Genomic DNA, 15,773 nt, shown 5'->3' with positions numbered 1-15,773 from the left:
GAAGCACTGTAAAGAAAGCTACCTTGGGTCGCATTAATAGAAGCATCTTATGAAGAACCTGTGAACTTATAGTAGCACTCTACTTGGCATTGTTTGGGGCTCATCTGGAACCTGGCATCCACTTTTCTAAGCACATTTTAAGAAGATGGAGCAACTGGAGAAAATCCAAATGCCAGCAGTTAAGAAGGTCAGAAAGCAAGTCACCTGAGGAAAAACTGGAGGAGCTGGGAATGTTCTATTTCCCCTGGAAATAAGATGAGGGGTGACTTAGTAACAGTTTTCAAACATGAAAATGACTGCCAGAAGTGGGACTCTCCTTACACAAAGCAATAGGTTTGCCCTATAGGTAGAAATTGTGAGGCTGAACTTCAGAAAAAACTTATTTTCAAGCACTGAGCTAGTTGTACAAGTGCAGAGAAAATTTTGTTACAACCTTTTTAAAAAAAAAAAAAAAAAAAAAAGCTGGACAGACAGCTGCCACGATAGGTTTAAGTGTTTAAAAAAAAAACGTAAAAAAAAAAAAAGCCCACCCCCCAAGCAGGAGATTGGATTTAGATGATAGTGGAGATGGTTTTCTGCCTTATGAGTAATCAGATCATCACCAGATAGGTAGACATGCCTAGCTCATGGGTTTTATAGGGTTTGGGCATAGGATGAGAGAGCTGAGCTGGTTCTGGGAAGACAGAGATGCTTATTAACATGTCCAGAGGTAAAGGTTTAGGAACCTGAGAAACTATAACTTTAAAAAACTTAGGTGTGCATAGACATCAGGCACTTCTAATGTTAGTTGGCAGCTAAGAAAAGTGTGATTTACACTGTTCTCAAAGCCCTAAGTCTTTCTGTAGTTTTGCACAAACCCCCCGCCACATTTCAGACTATTAAGCCCAATGGAAAAAATCCCCATATAGATCTGAGAGTTGGCTTTAACTCTTGAAATGGACATTAATAATTCTAACTGTATATTGTATGCAAAGCAAGAAGCTTTCACAGCAGGCCTCAGGCATGCATTAATGGATTTTTTCTGATGGTATTTATGGTCACCAAACTGCTGGGGGAAAATGACTAACAATTGCAGTTCTGCAGTCAAGAAACTAACAATTAGTTCAATAGAATTTCAATTTGTGGGGCTGATGAAAAAATAGAAGAGTGAAGGGACTAAGGTAGTTTTTATTTTGGTTGTCATAATGAACTAATGACTGATTTACCAAACAACTCTCAGCCCAGCTTGAAGGAACTGATTCAGCATTTAAATAATGGGTTTTGTCAAGTAATAACTGCATTTTAGTTGTTGCATCAAGGCAATTAACATTGTGGCTTTAAGCATAAACAGGGGGAAAGTCAGTCAATGAAGTTAATGGAAAAATCAAATGTTCATTTTATATCAACTTAGCATTTTGCAGTTGCCAATTGTACTTCTAAAAATTGATAGGCAAGTCTCAGCTTCCCCTACCTTCTTTGACTCTAATGGATTATAGATGTTTATAATGAGTACTGGAATCTCAAATTACACCTGTTTCTAGGCATATTTCTATTGCAAATAAATGGAGTTTGTGGGTCTGTAAAAGAGGCACTGAACGGACAATAAGAAAAAGGGTACCTGCTAAAGAGCTGAAGGGCCATTGCTGGAAGATTGTGTTAGCTAGTACAGGAAATAACATGTGAAAATTTGTGAGGAACCTACCCTCTTAATAAAAACAAATCTTGGAAACTACTAAATATAGACTATAGTCTACACCAATTTCCCCCAAACTTGTAGTAGAAAATTCCTGTCAAACACTCTGTATAAGTCACCAACACACTGATTCCAAGGAAACTATAATAAAAAAAGAGTGCTGTTTAACAGCTGATCAGCCAGAGGCCACATGCCATGTGGGCTGTGTGGCAGGCCAGTAGGGGGCACTCCTGGCTTGAGCCACCCACCTCACTGCACCTGACCTTCCAGGCTCCGAGTGCCTCCCTAGGGGTGCCTCATGTCTGGCTGTCTGGGAGCACACTCGCTAGCCTGGGGGTAACGTAAGCTGCCACCATGCCAAGAAGGGACTCTCTCGGCCTTGTGTCCTTGCAGAAACACAGGCCTAACAGTCCTACGGGTACTCAACCCAGTACAGGCACTTGGGGCACTTCCCCAAGTTGGGGGCCAAAAAGGAAAGTCTCCCTTAGTCTGCAGACCTAAGGGGCCTCCTAGGCATAAATTAGTATTCCCCTCAATAAGACTCCTACACCAGTCACAAAGGAGAACTGTATTGATTACAAGGGGTAGGGTGAAAATAGGGTACAAGACAGAGCAATTTCATAGAAATCCAGAGCAAAACAGTCTGGCTGAGGTAGCCTTTTGATTACGCATCTGAGTTACTGCCAGCTAACCAGATCTCGAGTAGCTTACTTCCAAGCATCATCCTGAGGCTGTTGGAGATTCCTTCTGGACGCAGTCTTCTTGGGTTGTGGGTGGCTCCGAGTGCCTCCCTAGGGGTGCCTTGTGTCCGGCTGACCCCCTTCCTGGAGCACACTCGCTAGTCTGGGGGTAACATAAGCTGCCACCACCCTGAGAAGGGACTCTCGGCCCTGTGACCTCAGGGAAACACAGTCCTAATAGTCCTACGTGTACTTGACCCAGTACCGGCACTTGGGGCACTTCCCCAAGTTGGGGGCCAAAAAGGAAAGTCTGCCTTAGTCCGCAGACCTAAGGGGCCTCTTAGGCATAATTCAGACCCACCCCTCAATAAGTCTCCTACACCAGTCACAAAGAAGAACTGTATTGATTACAGGGGGTAGCATGAAAATCAGGTACAGGATAGAGCAATCTCATAGAAATCCCATAGAGCAAAACAGTCTGGCTGAGGTAACCTTTTGATCATGCATCTGAGTTACTGCCAGCTATATATTGAACCAGATCTTGAGTAGCTTACTCACAAGCATCATCCCGAGGCTGTTGCAGATTCCCTTTGGAGGCAGGCTGTTCCTAGCTCATGAGTTATGGGGGAGAGAGCAAGTTTTAGATGCTAAACTCCTCTCTAAGTCTCAGTCCCCTGCATGGCTGCTACCCCCCACCTCCTGGGCAGTCTTAACTTGTATAGCCCCTGTGACCTCATTCACCTGGGCCAATGGAGGCCAGCACCTGTTGGCTGTTGGCCAACCAATTTGAAACACATCAGTAGTTGCTGGGCAGACTCTAGCCCACCAGGTAGAAGCCCCTCCCCCAGATAGCTGTCAGGTAGGAGAGGGAGCAGGTTTCCCCCCTCCCTCAGGAATGTATCCACCTCAGATTACTTGAAGAGACAGGGTAAAGGTGTATCTTCTCTGCTGGGCCTATCCTAATCAAAATGTCATAGAGCAGAGATTTTGGGGAGAAACAAAGGTAGCTTCCTGCCACAGGCTGCAGGCCACAAAGTACCATGCAGGTGGCACAGGGGCAGGAAGCTGAAGTTGGAGAAAAGAAGAGGAACATGAAGAACTGTGGCAGCAGCAGCAGATGGGGAGTGGAAGGAGTGGTGGCTTGGCTGGAGCTGTGTTAATCCGTCCCTTGTAGACCACATGCAGCCCACAGGCTGAGAGTTGGACAATGGACAACTTATTATAGAACAGTAACGTTAAATGGAGATTATAAAGCTGCACTCCAGTCTCCACAATCAGACCTGAAAATAAGTGTAGATTAATGACCAAAGAGAGAAGATTCTCCTTGAAGTTTTTCACATTACTTGCTTAGAAAAGGAAGAGATTTCCTCATGATCTTTAATTAACTTGAACATTTCATTAAAGAACACATGCAACAACAGATAAGCCACCAAGCTGTTATTCTCTATATGTATGAAACTGACTAAAATTCAGTAAAGGCACAATTGTAGTCCCAACTCCAATTTCAGAAGTGTTATAGCAATAATTTAATAGGTACATTCAAATTAAGCACAAGTGACAGAAAAGCAGTAAGACTGAGAATATGAATATCCAAGTAGTTTCTCTCTTTCTGAAATACAGGTTTCCCTTGCTTTATGCAGGTTCTGTATGTGCTAATTAGCTCTTATGCAATGACCCTTTTTATACCAAAAATTCATTATATATTTTAAATAAATAATAGATAAATTCATTTTTATGCGATTGGTGTGGTGGAAGCCTGCAGTCAGCCGTTTTGTGCTGTCCATTGTGGGAGTGACATGCATCAAAATTCCTGTGTGAATCTGTGCTCCTCGCTTGTTGTCTGTGATGTGTGCTTCTGTAGCTGCCATCCCCATTAGGGTAACATCCACCATCACCCTGTGCTTGTGTATACTGTCTGCTGTTGGCAAGTACCAAAATTGCCTTGTAAAAGTGATTAGAAATGCGACTGGGGGTCAGGACATTTGAGGTTCTTGGAATGTATCCCTATTTCTTACATTGTAAAGTAGGTTCCCTTCATGCAAATGCGAGTTATGCGCCATTTTCCAGAAATGCATGTACAGCATAAAGTGAGAGAAACCTGTATATGGTTCTGGTCATCAACAAAGGTCATCTAACCTAATTAGAGAGGCATGCTCCACATATCAACACTGGAAAGACCAACGCCCCTAGTCCCTGACCACTGCCACTGTGAGTCTCTCCCCGTAACCAAGAAGTACTCCTTTTGAAAGGGGTTGGGGCTGCTTGTATATTGTGTAGGAGGGGGCTGTATGTGGGGGAGGGTGTGGATAGATGTGTGGCGGTGTATGGGGTGTGCATATGAGTACGGTGGTGTGTGTGGTCAGGGTGTGGGACAGTGTTGGATGTGTGTGTGGGTATGGTAGGGGGTGTGGTTGGGGTGCACTCCCCCTCCCAGCCATGCATGAACAAGACCAAAGGGAGCTGCAGGCAGAGCCCACCTCACCAGCCTGCTCCCCTCAATGCCACAGCTTCCTATCCCTACCTACTGCCTGGAGTGCTGCAGCAGGGACAGGAGTCTTGCTGGAGACCAGGGGTGCCCAGCAGTTCCCTGGGTGGTGGCTGCTGATGCTACTGCTGCAGCAGCAGCCGCCTTGCCTGGAAGCTGTGCCTACTGGCTGGGGCTGGTGCCCTCTGGCAGGGGTGGTTGGGAATAGGAAGTAATGGGTAAGGGCCCCATTACAAGAAGGCTCATAAAAGATGCAGCGTATGAATTAGGAAATACAAGGTCTTCTGAGCCATCTCATTTCTTAATCTTTGTATTTAAGTATGCTTTAGCCATAAATTACCCTCAATTTGTACACTTATGGGAATGTTTCCATACTTCTACAGGCAACAAATTGTGCTCAGCTGTGTTGTGCTGGCTTTATAGTATTTGTTAAAAACATTTTTTTTTCAGAATCAGTCCAACAGCAAGTAACTGATAGTAAGTGTTATTGGGATTAAGTTCTCCACTGCTACAGCAATACTATCTAAAATACGTTACTGTGGTGACAATAAAGGAGCTTTCATAGAAAACTACTGACTGAACTAATGGCATGGCCAGCTTTTAAATTTTGAGGAGTTCCAGACACATGGGGGCTTGAATGGTCCCACATTTGTGGAAAGGAGAGTTAAAGTGATACGGTTGGCTGTACAGTGGCAGGATAAGAGTGTTTGGTGTGTATGGTATGTGAACTAAAGCCTCCAGAAGCTTTCAAGTACTGATATTACTGCAGCAAGTGTAAAGGGGAAGAAATGAAAGTAAGCTCAGTTGAATCAAAACCCTCTGAATCAATGTCTATGCCCGAATCGCTGATTCTCCAAATCAACATTGAATCTTCAGATTTGGTTGAATCAAATCAGGGACAGTAATCCAAATCAATTAATCGAATCACTGTCTGCGATTCAGGCTGAATCCAAATATGCATACCCCTAGTAGGCAGTTGCACAAGTAGTCACTTAGGGTGATGTAAGTGGCATTTCATGACTTAAATGACCATGTAGATGATCAAATATAGTTATCTAAGAGAACAGAATACCACCTTTACTGCTAGATGTTGGCCTTTCTTCTGGGTGGGATGAGGAGAGGGCTGTAGAAAGCTCCCTTCTGGATGAAAAAAAAAGAGAAAAGAAAAAACACAAGATTTATGCAGCAATCAGCCAGAATCCCAAATTTCACGCTCCCCCCACCACTCTGCCCCCCACCCCAAGGCTGTTCAGGTTGCCTTACCTTAGTTATGCTACTGTCCTTTTAGTTTCTCCAGGGCTGGGTTGTCAAAGTCTGATGTTTCATTTACAAAAGTTTGCAAATACAGAATTTGAAATGTGCAGCCAAATGTTTATAATCATGTTGCTAAATATCCCTAAGCGGACAGGAGGCTGTCAAATGGCTTCCTTCTACTGCCTCTAACTAAACAAGTAAGAAAAAAAATGATGATCTAGTATCCTTCCTTGTCTCATTGCCTACCACCTTCTGCTTTACATTTTCTGTGATCTGCAAGCCCACTTTGATATCTGAGGACTCATCAGATTAAAATTGAGAATGTAAGAATATGCTGGGCCTTTAAGGCAAGGACTTGTAAGAAGCACTACTTTCTTCCTGGAGCAAGGAGCACTGGACTTGCAGCTTGAAGATAGTGGCTTGCAAACAATATCTCAAAAGGAAGTCAAGAGATAGAAGCAGCTTTCTTTCTACAGGACATGGAGATAACTGGAAGGAACAAGAGCTTGGGGTGAATCTCTCCAGGCTAACCAGAGCAGTCTTTATGTCATTTCACTAGGAGTTTGTCAGTGCACCATTTAGCTTGAGTATAACTCAAACACCTTCCCCAACCTAACTCCACACCCCTCATATCTCTAGTTTGAATTAAGTGACTAGCTGGTCTTTCTGCAACTACTGAAGCTCAAATACTGCAGATGACTGTAGTTGTATTTCCTCTGCAACACTGCCTCAAGCAACAATTTTTATTTAGCACAGCTCATCACCTGTTAATTAGTCCCATCACTCAGCACCTGAAGTGTTCTGAAAAAGCCAAAAGTATTAATTTAAGGTAATTTCAGAGTGCTTTCATATTCGCCACAGTGAACTTAATGTGAAGACTGAAGAAATGGTTACCTTCCATAGCACAGCAGATACAGAAATAGAAACTGAAGATGTTTTCTAAGGCCCCTGGCAGACATTAAGCTTAAGATGTGATTAAGCTATTAATTGCACCATAAACAGTAACTTGAACTTTAAAAACTGTGTGTGCAACCCAGCTGCACATGTGATTTTCTAACATTGCTGGTGCATAGGAATCCAGGGATCAGGAAACCTCTCCTGAATCCTGGGGCCCCAGCATGCCAGGGCCTTCAAAATCTATGCATGCAGCTGGGCTGCACACAAGATTTTCTGACATCCTGGTGCAAGGGATTCTAGGACTGGCTCCAGTGTAGTTCAGGGGCTGGAATGCAAAATCTGTTGATTGGTAGGTCCAAGTGCCAGAACCGCACCAGAATCTTAATCTGGCTCTGCTGTGGTCCCAGAGCTGAGACTCACCATCAACTGATGGTCAGTCCCAGCTCTAGGACTGCATCAGTCTTAAACCAGCTCTGGTGTGGTCCCAGGGTTGAGACCATCAATCAACTGATTGCCAGTCCCAGCCCCAGGACTGTACTGAAGTTCTGAATGGGCTTCAGTGCAATCCGGGGGGCTGAAACCAACAATCAGCCAATGGTCAGTCCCAGCTCTGGGATCTCACCAGTTCATGACAGGCTGCAGGCACTCAGCAATCAACTTGTAGGTACAGAAGGCATTTGGGATCATCATTATGGTCCCAGACTCCCCCTGCACTGACAAGTGGTAATAATGCAATTGAGATCTGGTTCCTAATTTGAAAATCATGCATCCTGCCATGTATGTGTGGCACAGCAGGACACAGGACTGTTGGAATCAGGGATTGGATCCCATTGCACCATTAAATAAATGTGTACCAAGGCCTAACTCTTGCAAATCAAAAGCACTAACATCTCAATGAGTCCAACGTCAAGTCCATATACAAGGCCAGAATTTAATAAACGCAGTCATGTGACTGGCTTTACTCACACGGATTATCAACAACTGCAAAGAGACTACTTGAACAAGTAGTATTATTTATTATATATATATGCTACCCTGCCCAAGAGAGCTTACGGCAACTTACAATAAAAACCAGATAAATTATAAAAACACATGAAATATTAAAACAAAATTGTATTAAAATAATATGTAATACAATGAGCTCTTAATACCTTAAAGATACAAGGAAAAGCCCCTTTTAAAAAGTTACATTAACTTTTAAAACTAGTGCTTAATGCCCATATTTGTTACATAAAAGGCTGAACAATAATACTGTGTTCTAAACACCTAGCAGTCACCAATTTAAAACGTCTAATGTGACCTGTGTGACAGTATAAAAATTCTCTCCTAACAACTGAACATCCATTCAAGTCTAACTATATACTTTTGCTTAGAATGGAGTACAAGAATCCAAGGGCTATTTGAACAGTGTCCCTCAGCAGAGCCATGGACTTGAGGTAAAAAAAACTCTCTCTCGGTTCGTTTTCTTTGGAGGCTCATTGAATAACAAATCCTTAGGCACACATTGTTGGTGAGACAAAAGGTATATATTTGCAAATAGGGTCAGAGGGAGAAGACAAAAGATCAAAACCCTCTGCCCCCCAGCACAATCATTAGCAGGCTTTTATCCCCTCTCTTCTGGCACGTGTACAGAAACAGGAACTCTTACAACTCATTTCCGGTTCATACAAACATGCATGAGAATACGTCAGATCATGCATCCCATGTGTATTATAATTAACTACTTAAGTATGCAGGGCGGATAGGCTTAATATGTATTAGGTTATTGCGCGTGCTTAGAAGGGACCCAAGGTTACTCAAGGTTCAACCTGAAGGCTAAAATGGCAATTACTCTTATCTTAGCCTAAGAACTGTGGGAGCCATGAAAGAAAGTGTGATTTAGTGTAACAAAGAGATAGTAAATTTGCAGAACAAAGAGAGAATGATACCTTAGTACAAAGAGCTCTTGGAGTTTTTCCTTCAGTTTCCAACCCCCCCCTTCCCTCTCTCATTAAGGAGACAAGGAGGGCTGGCAGCCGTGCTTATTCAGAGGACAACACTATTGATGGGAACTAACAGCTATTGATAATGCATTTTTAATAATATTTCTAACAGACTTGTTCATTTTGCTCAAAATGAACTTGTTCTACCCCCAGAAAGGACCGGCTTTACACTCTTTCTTCAAAAAGAGCAGTGGATAGGAGACAGAAGGAAGTTTTATCTGCAGAGGCTGAGTGTATACCACAACTTCATATGCCGTATTTGCCCTTCTCTGAAGAGAGGTAGTGTGCAATAGCCACCATAAGAATCACACAGGCTTTGTGCTAGATTCTCTATAAATTCACAGTGAGTGCCATTATGCATGGTCCCGGAAGGTTAGTAAAATGCTTCTGATCCAATCCACCCTAATTTGGGTATTCATATGTCCTTAGCCCAACTCCAATTTTATAACTAGAAAATCTTCTCTGTTTTCTGAGGATTCAATGCCCCTAAAATAGTATGTTCAATTCCTCCTGCTTGCAAACCTTCAACTGTCTAATGTAGCTGTGTCATAATATAGAAACTGTTATAAGCTTCTTTTTGTAGATTCTGCTCCCCTTCAAAACAAGGAAGTTTAGTTTCTTTTACTCTAAAGCACCACTCCCTTCCTGGGGAAAGTGTAGATAGTGATGGCGGTAGCAGCAGCAAAACCTGCTGCTTAGAAGGACTGCTGACTATCTTTTAGAAAACCCCAAAACCACATTAAGAATGGTGCCCTGTAGCAGGGCATTAAGGTGCACAGTGTCCCACAGGAGCATGGGACTGGAAAAGCAGCAGTATGGGCTCAGCTGCTGGTACTAGGGGCAATCCAGAGGAGCTAAAGGCCTGCACCTGTGTGAGTCAGCTGACTGGATGGGGGCAGGGCTAAGCACGATAAGACCCAGGCAGAAGGCTATGAGTGTGCTCTCTCTCTTTCAATGAGCAGCCAAGGGAGAAGGAATTCTGCCAGAGTAAACAGACAAGAGAAGCCTGATAGCATGAGCAGCTTCTGTTTATGGATACTGGGTGGAGAATTTCCTGGTAGGGATTTAAATGTTGGTTAGCCAGATGGCTTAGATTTTATGTTATAGCCCAGGGGCTTGAGTTTTCTGTTTGTAGTTTTATAACACTGGAAGACTGGGTGAGGCTATTAGGGGTTGGAGGAGGCCTCATAGGGGCTCCACAGTAGCATGGGGACCCTGGTGCCAGAGAGGGCACAATGTTCAGGGGTGTACTGACCCCAGCCCTGAGAAAGGGAGCAGAAGATTGGGAGGGGGCCAAGTAAGAGTGAGGCTGCCTAAGCCCTAAGGCAAAGCCCCAGAGCAGGCAGTTGTGAGGCAAGCCAGAGAGCATCTGTGGGGTGCATGCTGTGAGGCAAGCCAGAGAGCATCTGTGGGGTGCAGAAAGGGAAATTGACCAAACAACATCTGGTACATCTGTGAGGCTTGGGGTGTAGTACAGGGGTGGCTGGAGCTACATGTAGCCCATAAGGCTGGGGTGCACCGAGTCACCCAAGACAGAACTAAGACTGGGATACATCAGGGCACCATGTCAGAGAGGACTAAGGGCAGCCCCCTTAAACACTGTTAACATCAAAGATATGGTGGGCAAGATGGTGAGGGTGCTTTAACACTGACTTGGCACGGTAGGGGGCACTAGGGGAGATCACTGCCACACCTAGGACCCCGTGCAGCTACAGGTCCCCTTTGAAGAAAGTCAATATAGATATGACATCTGTCAGAGAATATTTCCTTTATTTCCTTGGATACCATTATTACTTTAGACACAAACTGAATGCTCCAAATAATTCACCTAAGACAAGCTTTCATTATAGGATTTCAAATCTTATTTATAGGCGCTTTAAAATATAGATAGCAAATGGATTGTTGGGCCCTTACTCAGTGTGATCAACATAATCTCTGTTGGTGGATCACCATCCACTACATCAGAGCCTGTATGTGGATACAAGGTAGGTCCTGGATAACTTCTTTATTGTATTTGTTTTGGGGGGTTTTTGGACAGGGCTAAAAAGTGTGGTGGGGAGAAAAAAAAGGTCTTGATGTGGGATTTGTTCTTGAAAAACATTATCACTAGTGTGAAGAGCTGGTGATTGTGTGAGAGGGGAGATTTTTGGTCCTGGTATTAAATTTTCTTTTGTGGAGTATTTATTTAGTTACTTATTTTTGGTGATGACTATTTAATAAATGGGGAAATTCTGTACTTGTGAAGACCCATTCACAAACTGCCTTTCCCTACTGGAAATGTGTAACAGCCAGAACCAGAGGGATTAATAAGCAATAAATATGTGCTTCTTGGAGGCATTTGGTATTTTGCCTAAATAGGTAACATTAGCTAATATAAAGCTTGTAAGCTCGTAACCCGCAAATGTAACTTGTCCATCATAACTTTAGCCAAAATTATAAAATTAACTGTTCGTGGAACTGACTGGGCCCTGTGGCAGAAAGCCACCTTGTTTCTCCCCAAAATCTCTGCCCTGTGACACTGTGACAAATCTCTGAGCTGTAATAATTTGATTAGGGTGGGCCCAGCACACAGGGGACTGCACCCTCGGCCTGTCTCTTTAGGTAACTTGAGCTGGCTGCATTCCTGAGGAAGGGGGGAAACCTGCTCCCTCTGCCTACGTGACTGGCATCAGCCACCTGGGTGAGGGGTTTCTACCTGGGGAGCTGGAATCTGCCTGGCAACTGGTGATGCATTTCAAATTGGTTGGCTGACAGCCAACTGGGGCTGACTTCCACTGGACCAGGTGAATGAGGTCACAGGGGCTATATAGGTTGGGAGGGGGAGGAGGCTCTCTCTCTTTGGCCACGATGTGAAGCAGCAGCAAAGCAGGGGAGACAGAGAAGCGTTACCATCTGGATATCTCTCTCTCTCTCTCTCTCTCTCTCCAAGACTCCAGAAGGGAAACTGGACAACTCTCGAAGATGCTTGTGAGTAAGCTGGTCAATCAGATTAGATATCTAGCTGGCAGTAACACAGGTGCGTAATCAAAAGGCTACCTCAGCCACACTGTTTGCTCTTTAGGATTTCTAGGATATTGCTCAACCCTGTACCCTAGTTTACCCTACCCCTTGTAATCAATAAAGTTCTCCTTTTTGACTGGTGTGGGAGACTTATTGAGGGGTGAGTCTAAATTACGCCTAAGAGACCCCTTAAGTCTGCGGACTAAGGGAGACTTTACTTTTTGCCCCCTTGACTTGGGGAAGTGCCCCAAGTGCCTGTACGGGGTCGAGTACCCATCGGACTATTAGGCCTGTGTTTCCCTGAGGACACGGGGCCGAGACAGTCCCTTCTCGGGGTGGTGGCGGCAATGTTACCCCCAGACTAGCGAGTGTGCTCCGGGAGAGGGGTCGGCTAAGCATAAGGCGCCCCTAGGGAGGCACTCAGAGTCTGGAAGGTGGTCGGGCGCAGGAAGGTGGGCGGCTCAATGCAGGAGCGCCCCCTACTGGCCCGCCACAGGCCCTATAGGCAAAGCTGTAGCTGTGAGATCAGCTAACCTAATAGTTTCTGCTCAGGGTTCAGCTTTGATGATAAACTGGATCCAACTACCTGGCATACCCAACACATTCCAGGAAAGCACATCCCAAGAAAGCATATTCAAAGAGAACCTAAAAGGGGTTGGGGCTTAGGTGGAGCAATGTCACCTTCAAACATAAAGGTGCTGCATTCTAATTTGCTTATTGGATAAACCCAAATCTAGGTAGTAACCTTTTATGATCATTTTTTATCACCTTTCAATCCCATAGGGTAACAGCTATAAGGCAAGATTGTGAGTGACTCTAAAGCCAACAGATTAGCATAAGATTAGGTATCAAAAGCATGTGCATCAGGTGACCAGCAGGAAGGAAGGAACAGAACGGTTGTTTCTGTTCCACACCCAGACCCCAGTGTGAGTGAGGATCAGATCCTGACCAAGGGACCTTCCCTGGTAATCGACTGTGTCGATTGGGGTCCTGGTGTAGCAGAAAGCCCCCTTTTCCTCTTGCCTGAATTTGCTTTCCCCTCTTTGGATAAGTTTCTCCTCTTGTAGCTTTTCTTCCTTCCTCTTTCTTTCACTATAAGATAAGGAATTGAGATACAAAATGCACACACACAAACTTAAAACACATCTCCCCTATAAGATAAGGAATTGTGTTTTAAAGTTTGTATATGTGTATTTTGTATTTTTGTATTTTGGTATTTTTATCTATTTGTGTGCCATAGCATTACTCTTGTAGCTTATATTTTATACTCTTCACGTTTTACGAAATGTGTTTTAGTTTTGGAAGCAAGTTATACACAGTAACAATGTTAAGAAGGGCAGGAATCAAGCCTCCGCTTCCCTGCATCAGGCGGGCCCCTGAAAGAGTGAGTGAATCAGTGATTGAATGGGTAACACAGTAGCAGGCTTCAGTAAGGAGCGGCAATTAACACCTACGGAAACCGCAGGTCAACCAACTGAAGAAATCAATAGGAGACAATGTAGCAACCAGGAATCTCTAAACTTCACTGTTCAAGGGCTAGAAGCCCTGGTCAGAGTTAATCAATGCGGGGACCAACTTTTGGAGCTAAATATCTCCAAGACAGACCGCTCCCAGAGACCTATTCATGACGGTGGTAAATTAATCAAAATTCACCAACAGACTCCCAAACCTGCACGTACACGTATGTGGAGGACCCCTGGGGCTGACAGATGCCAGCCAGTAGCCACCGAAGGGGAAGTCCCCACGAGGGTCAACGACCACTGGATTGAGCAAACCTGAAAACTGGTAAGTCACCAAAGTCTGCAAAGGACAGACAAAGAGCAGTGAAAAGTGACCCTCAGTAGTGTCCTCCTGATTTCCAACTTGACCAGCAGCTGACCTGTCCAGCCAGAAGAGCCAGTCAGCAACCCCCTTCTGGAGGAAGACACCATGCTGGAAGAAGCTTGACTGGCCATCGACAGCAGACTCCAGCACTTGTGGGATAGGTATACCCGACTCTGGTGCCCCCCCCGCCCCACAACATTTGTAGCTTGCTACTCTGTGTGTGTGTGGACCAGGCCCCAGGTTTATGAGCTGACTTCATTACAGTGTTTCAATCCACCTAATAGACCAGAATTTTAAGGATCCCGAGCTGGACATTTGTAGCCAACATTATTTGGTGGAGAACGCAGGCCACACGCTAGGATTATTAGCAGATGGTAATTGGGGAGATAGAACCCATGTCCATGGAGGTGGGTGGGCAATAGTCACCCAAGGGGGTGGACTAGGATTTAGACTCACCCAAGGGGGTGGGCAGACTCAAGGAGGGTCTGGATTTAGTTGTCACCTAAGGGGCGGGCATATCCCAAGGAAGGGAGTTGGTTGTAGAACTGCAGGGGCAGGGGCAGAGTTGGTTGGGAGCATGAGGACTCAAGGAAACTGACAGGCTTGAGGCATGTTGAAGAAAATGTCTTTGTTTAGGGGAAAAAAACCCTGAAGTTGGAGCAGGAGGCCAAGAGGATAAGTGGGTACGGAGGGAGGAAATTTCCCCTCTCCATAGGGAGATTCTGAAGGGTGGACCCAGCCCATGGAGGGAGGATGTGTGCACCTCAGGCTTTTCCACAGGGGACACTGAAGCCCAATTTGAAAGATTTTGCCTTTGTGAAAAATCCAGAGTTCAAAGGCAGCCCAGTGCCTTGGTCTGGCTACTACAACATGCTGTAAAAACAGCAGTTGAGGAAAAAGCTCAGCAAGCCTCTGAAATTGAGGAAAAGGAGGAGCAAATCCAAATTCTAAAAGATAGATGTGTCCAATTGGAAACCAGTAATCAGACTCTAAAGCGGTTGTCTCCAAACTTCAAACATGAGAATGAGCAATTGAGAAAAATAAATCAAGACAATGCCTGACAATTGGAAATACTGGACCAAGAAAAGGCTAGCCGAGAAGCCTTACAAAAATTGGTAAAGATGATGGCTAAAGACCAAACTGAGAAGGGAGCCAAGGTCAGCCATGGCCCCTGTCTAAATACCATTAACCATTTGAAAAAGGAACTCCAGGAGTGCAGCCTGCAAGTAGCAGCTGTCATGTGGGGAGACCAAGCTGGGGATCCAGACATCCCCTTCAATCTGGGGGAGATTTGGGGCGGGGAGATCCAAAGGATACAGGAGATCCTTCTCCTGAAGACCCTAAGTCAGATCAGGAGCGGACCCTGGTGCCTGAGGTGAGCACAATCACACAGACCTCAGTCACTCAGGATACTCAGGGAAAACCCATGGAAACCACACAGGTAACAGTCCCCCTCAGTGGAGCTGATCGAGCAGCCCTGGTCAAGACCCTGGGATCTGCTAACAATAGGAATTTGGGACGGTGGTTGCAGAAATCCCTCCATGTAGTGGAGTGTGAAACGCTGAGTGTCCGGGAATGGCACTGCCTACTAAGGGCTTGCACCACCCCAGAAAGCCAGGCAGCTATGAATCAGGTGGACTGCTTTGGGGGAGACAATATTCCCCAGAGCATAGTGGGTTTGGGGTTGGCCCCCAGACACCAGGGGAACCTGTTAGGCACTATGTGATCTGGTGCGTTATGTTGGGATTGCTCTCAGGGAGGTTCTTCCCCTAGACAAGGAGAACAAATGGACATCAGACATAAGAAGTATAGATTACCCTCCTGGGTTTTGGAAGGAGGTACAGGAAGGCATGCATCAGTCCATAATTGTACTGATGGGGCCACTTGGAGAGGCTGGGAGATATGTGCTGGGAGAAGTCCTAGCCCAGGCTCAGGATGCAGAGAAGTTAATTGGACATCAAGAGGTGGGCGATTGCAGC

General features: G+C 45.0%; 1 protein-coding gene across 1 annotated transcript in view; it reads right to left on the bottom strand.

The window, feature by feature from the left end:
• Window positions 1-15,773, bottom strand: part of LOC149870861 (uncharacterized) — a 58,631-nt gene that overhangs the window by 16,863 nt on the left and 25,995 nt on the right. Inside the window, exon 3 of the mRNA XM_090037003.1 lies at window positions 5,913-5,977. Coding sequence (XP_089893129.1) covers window positions 5,913-5,977 — 65 coding nt within the window. The remainder of the gene's footprint in view (window positions 1-5,912; window positions 5,978-15,773) is intronic.

This window comes from Crocodylus siamensis, chromosome 2 (genome assembly GCF_052110815.1).
Source record: "Crocodylus siamensis isolate JL-2025a chromosome 2, ASM5211081v1, whole genome shotgun sequence".
NCBI classification, from domain to species: Eukaryota; Metazoa; Chordata; order Crocodylia; family Crocodylidae; genus Crocodylus; species Crocodylus siamensis.
This window is presented reverse-complemented; position numbering and strand designations above follow the sequence as displayed.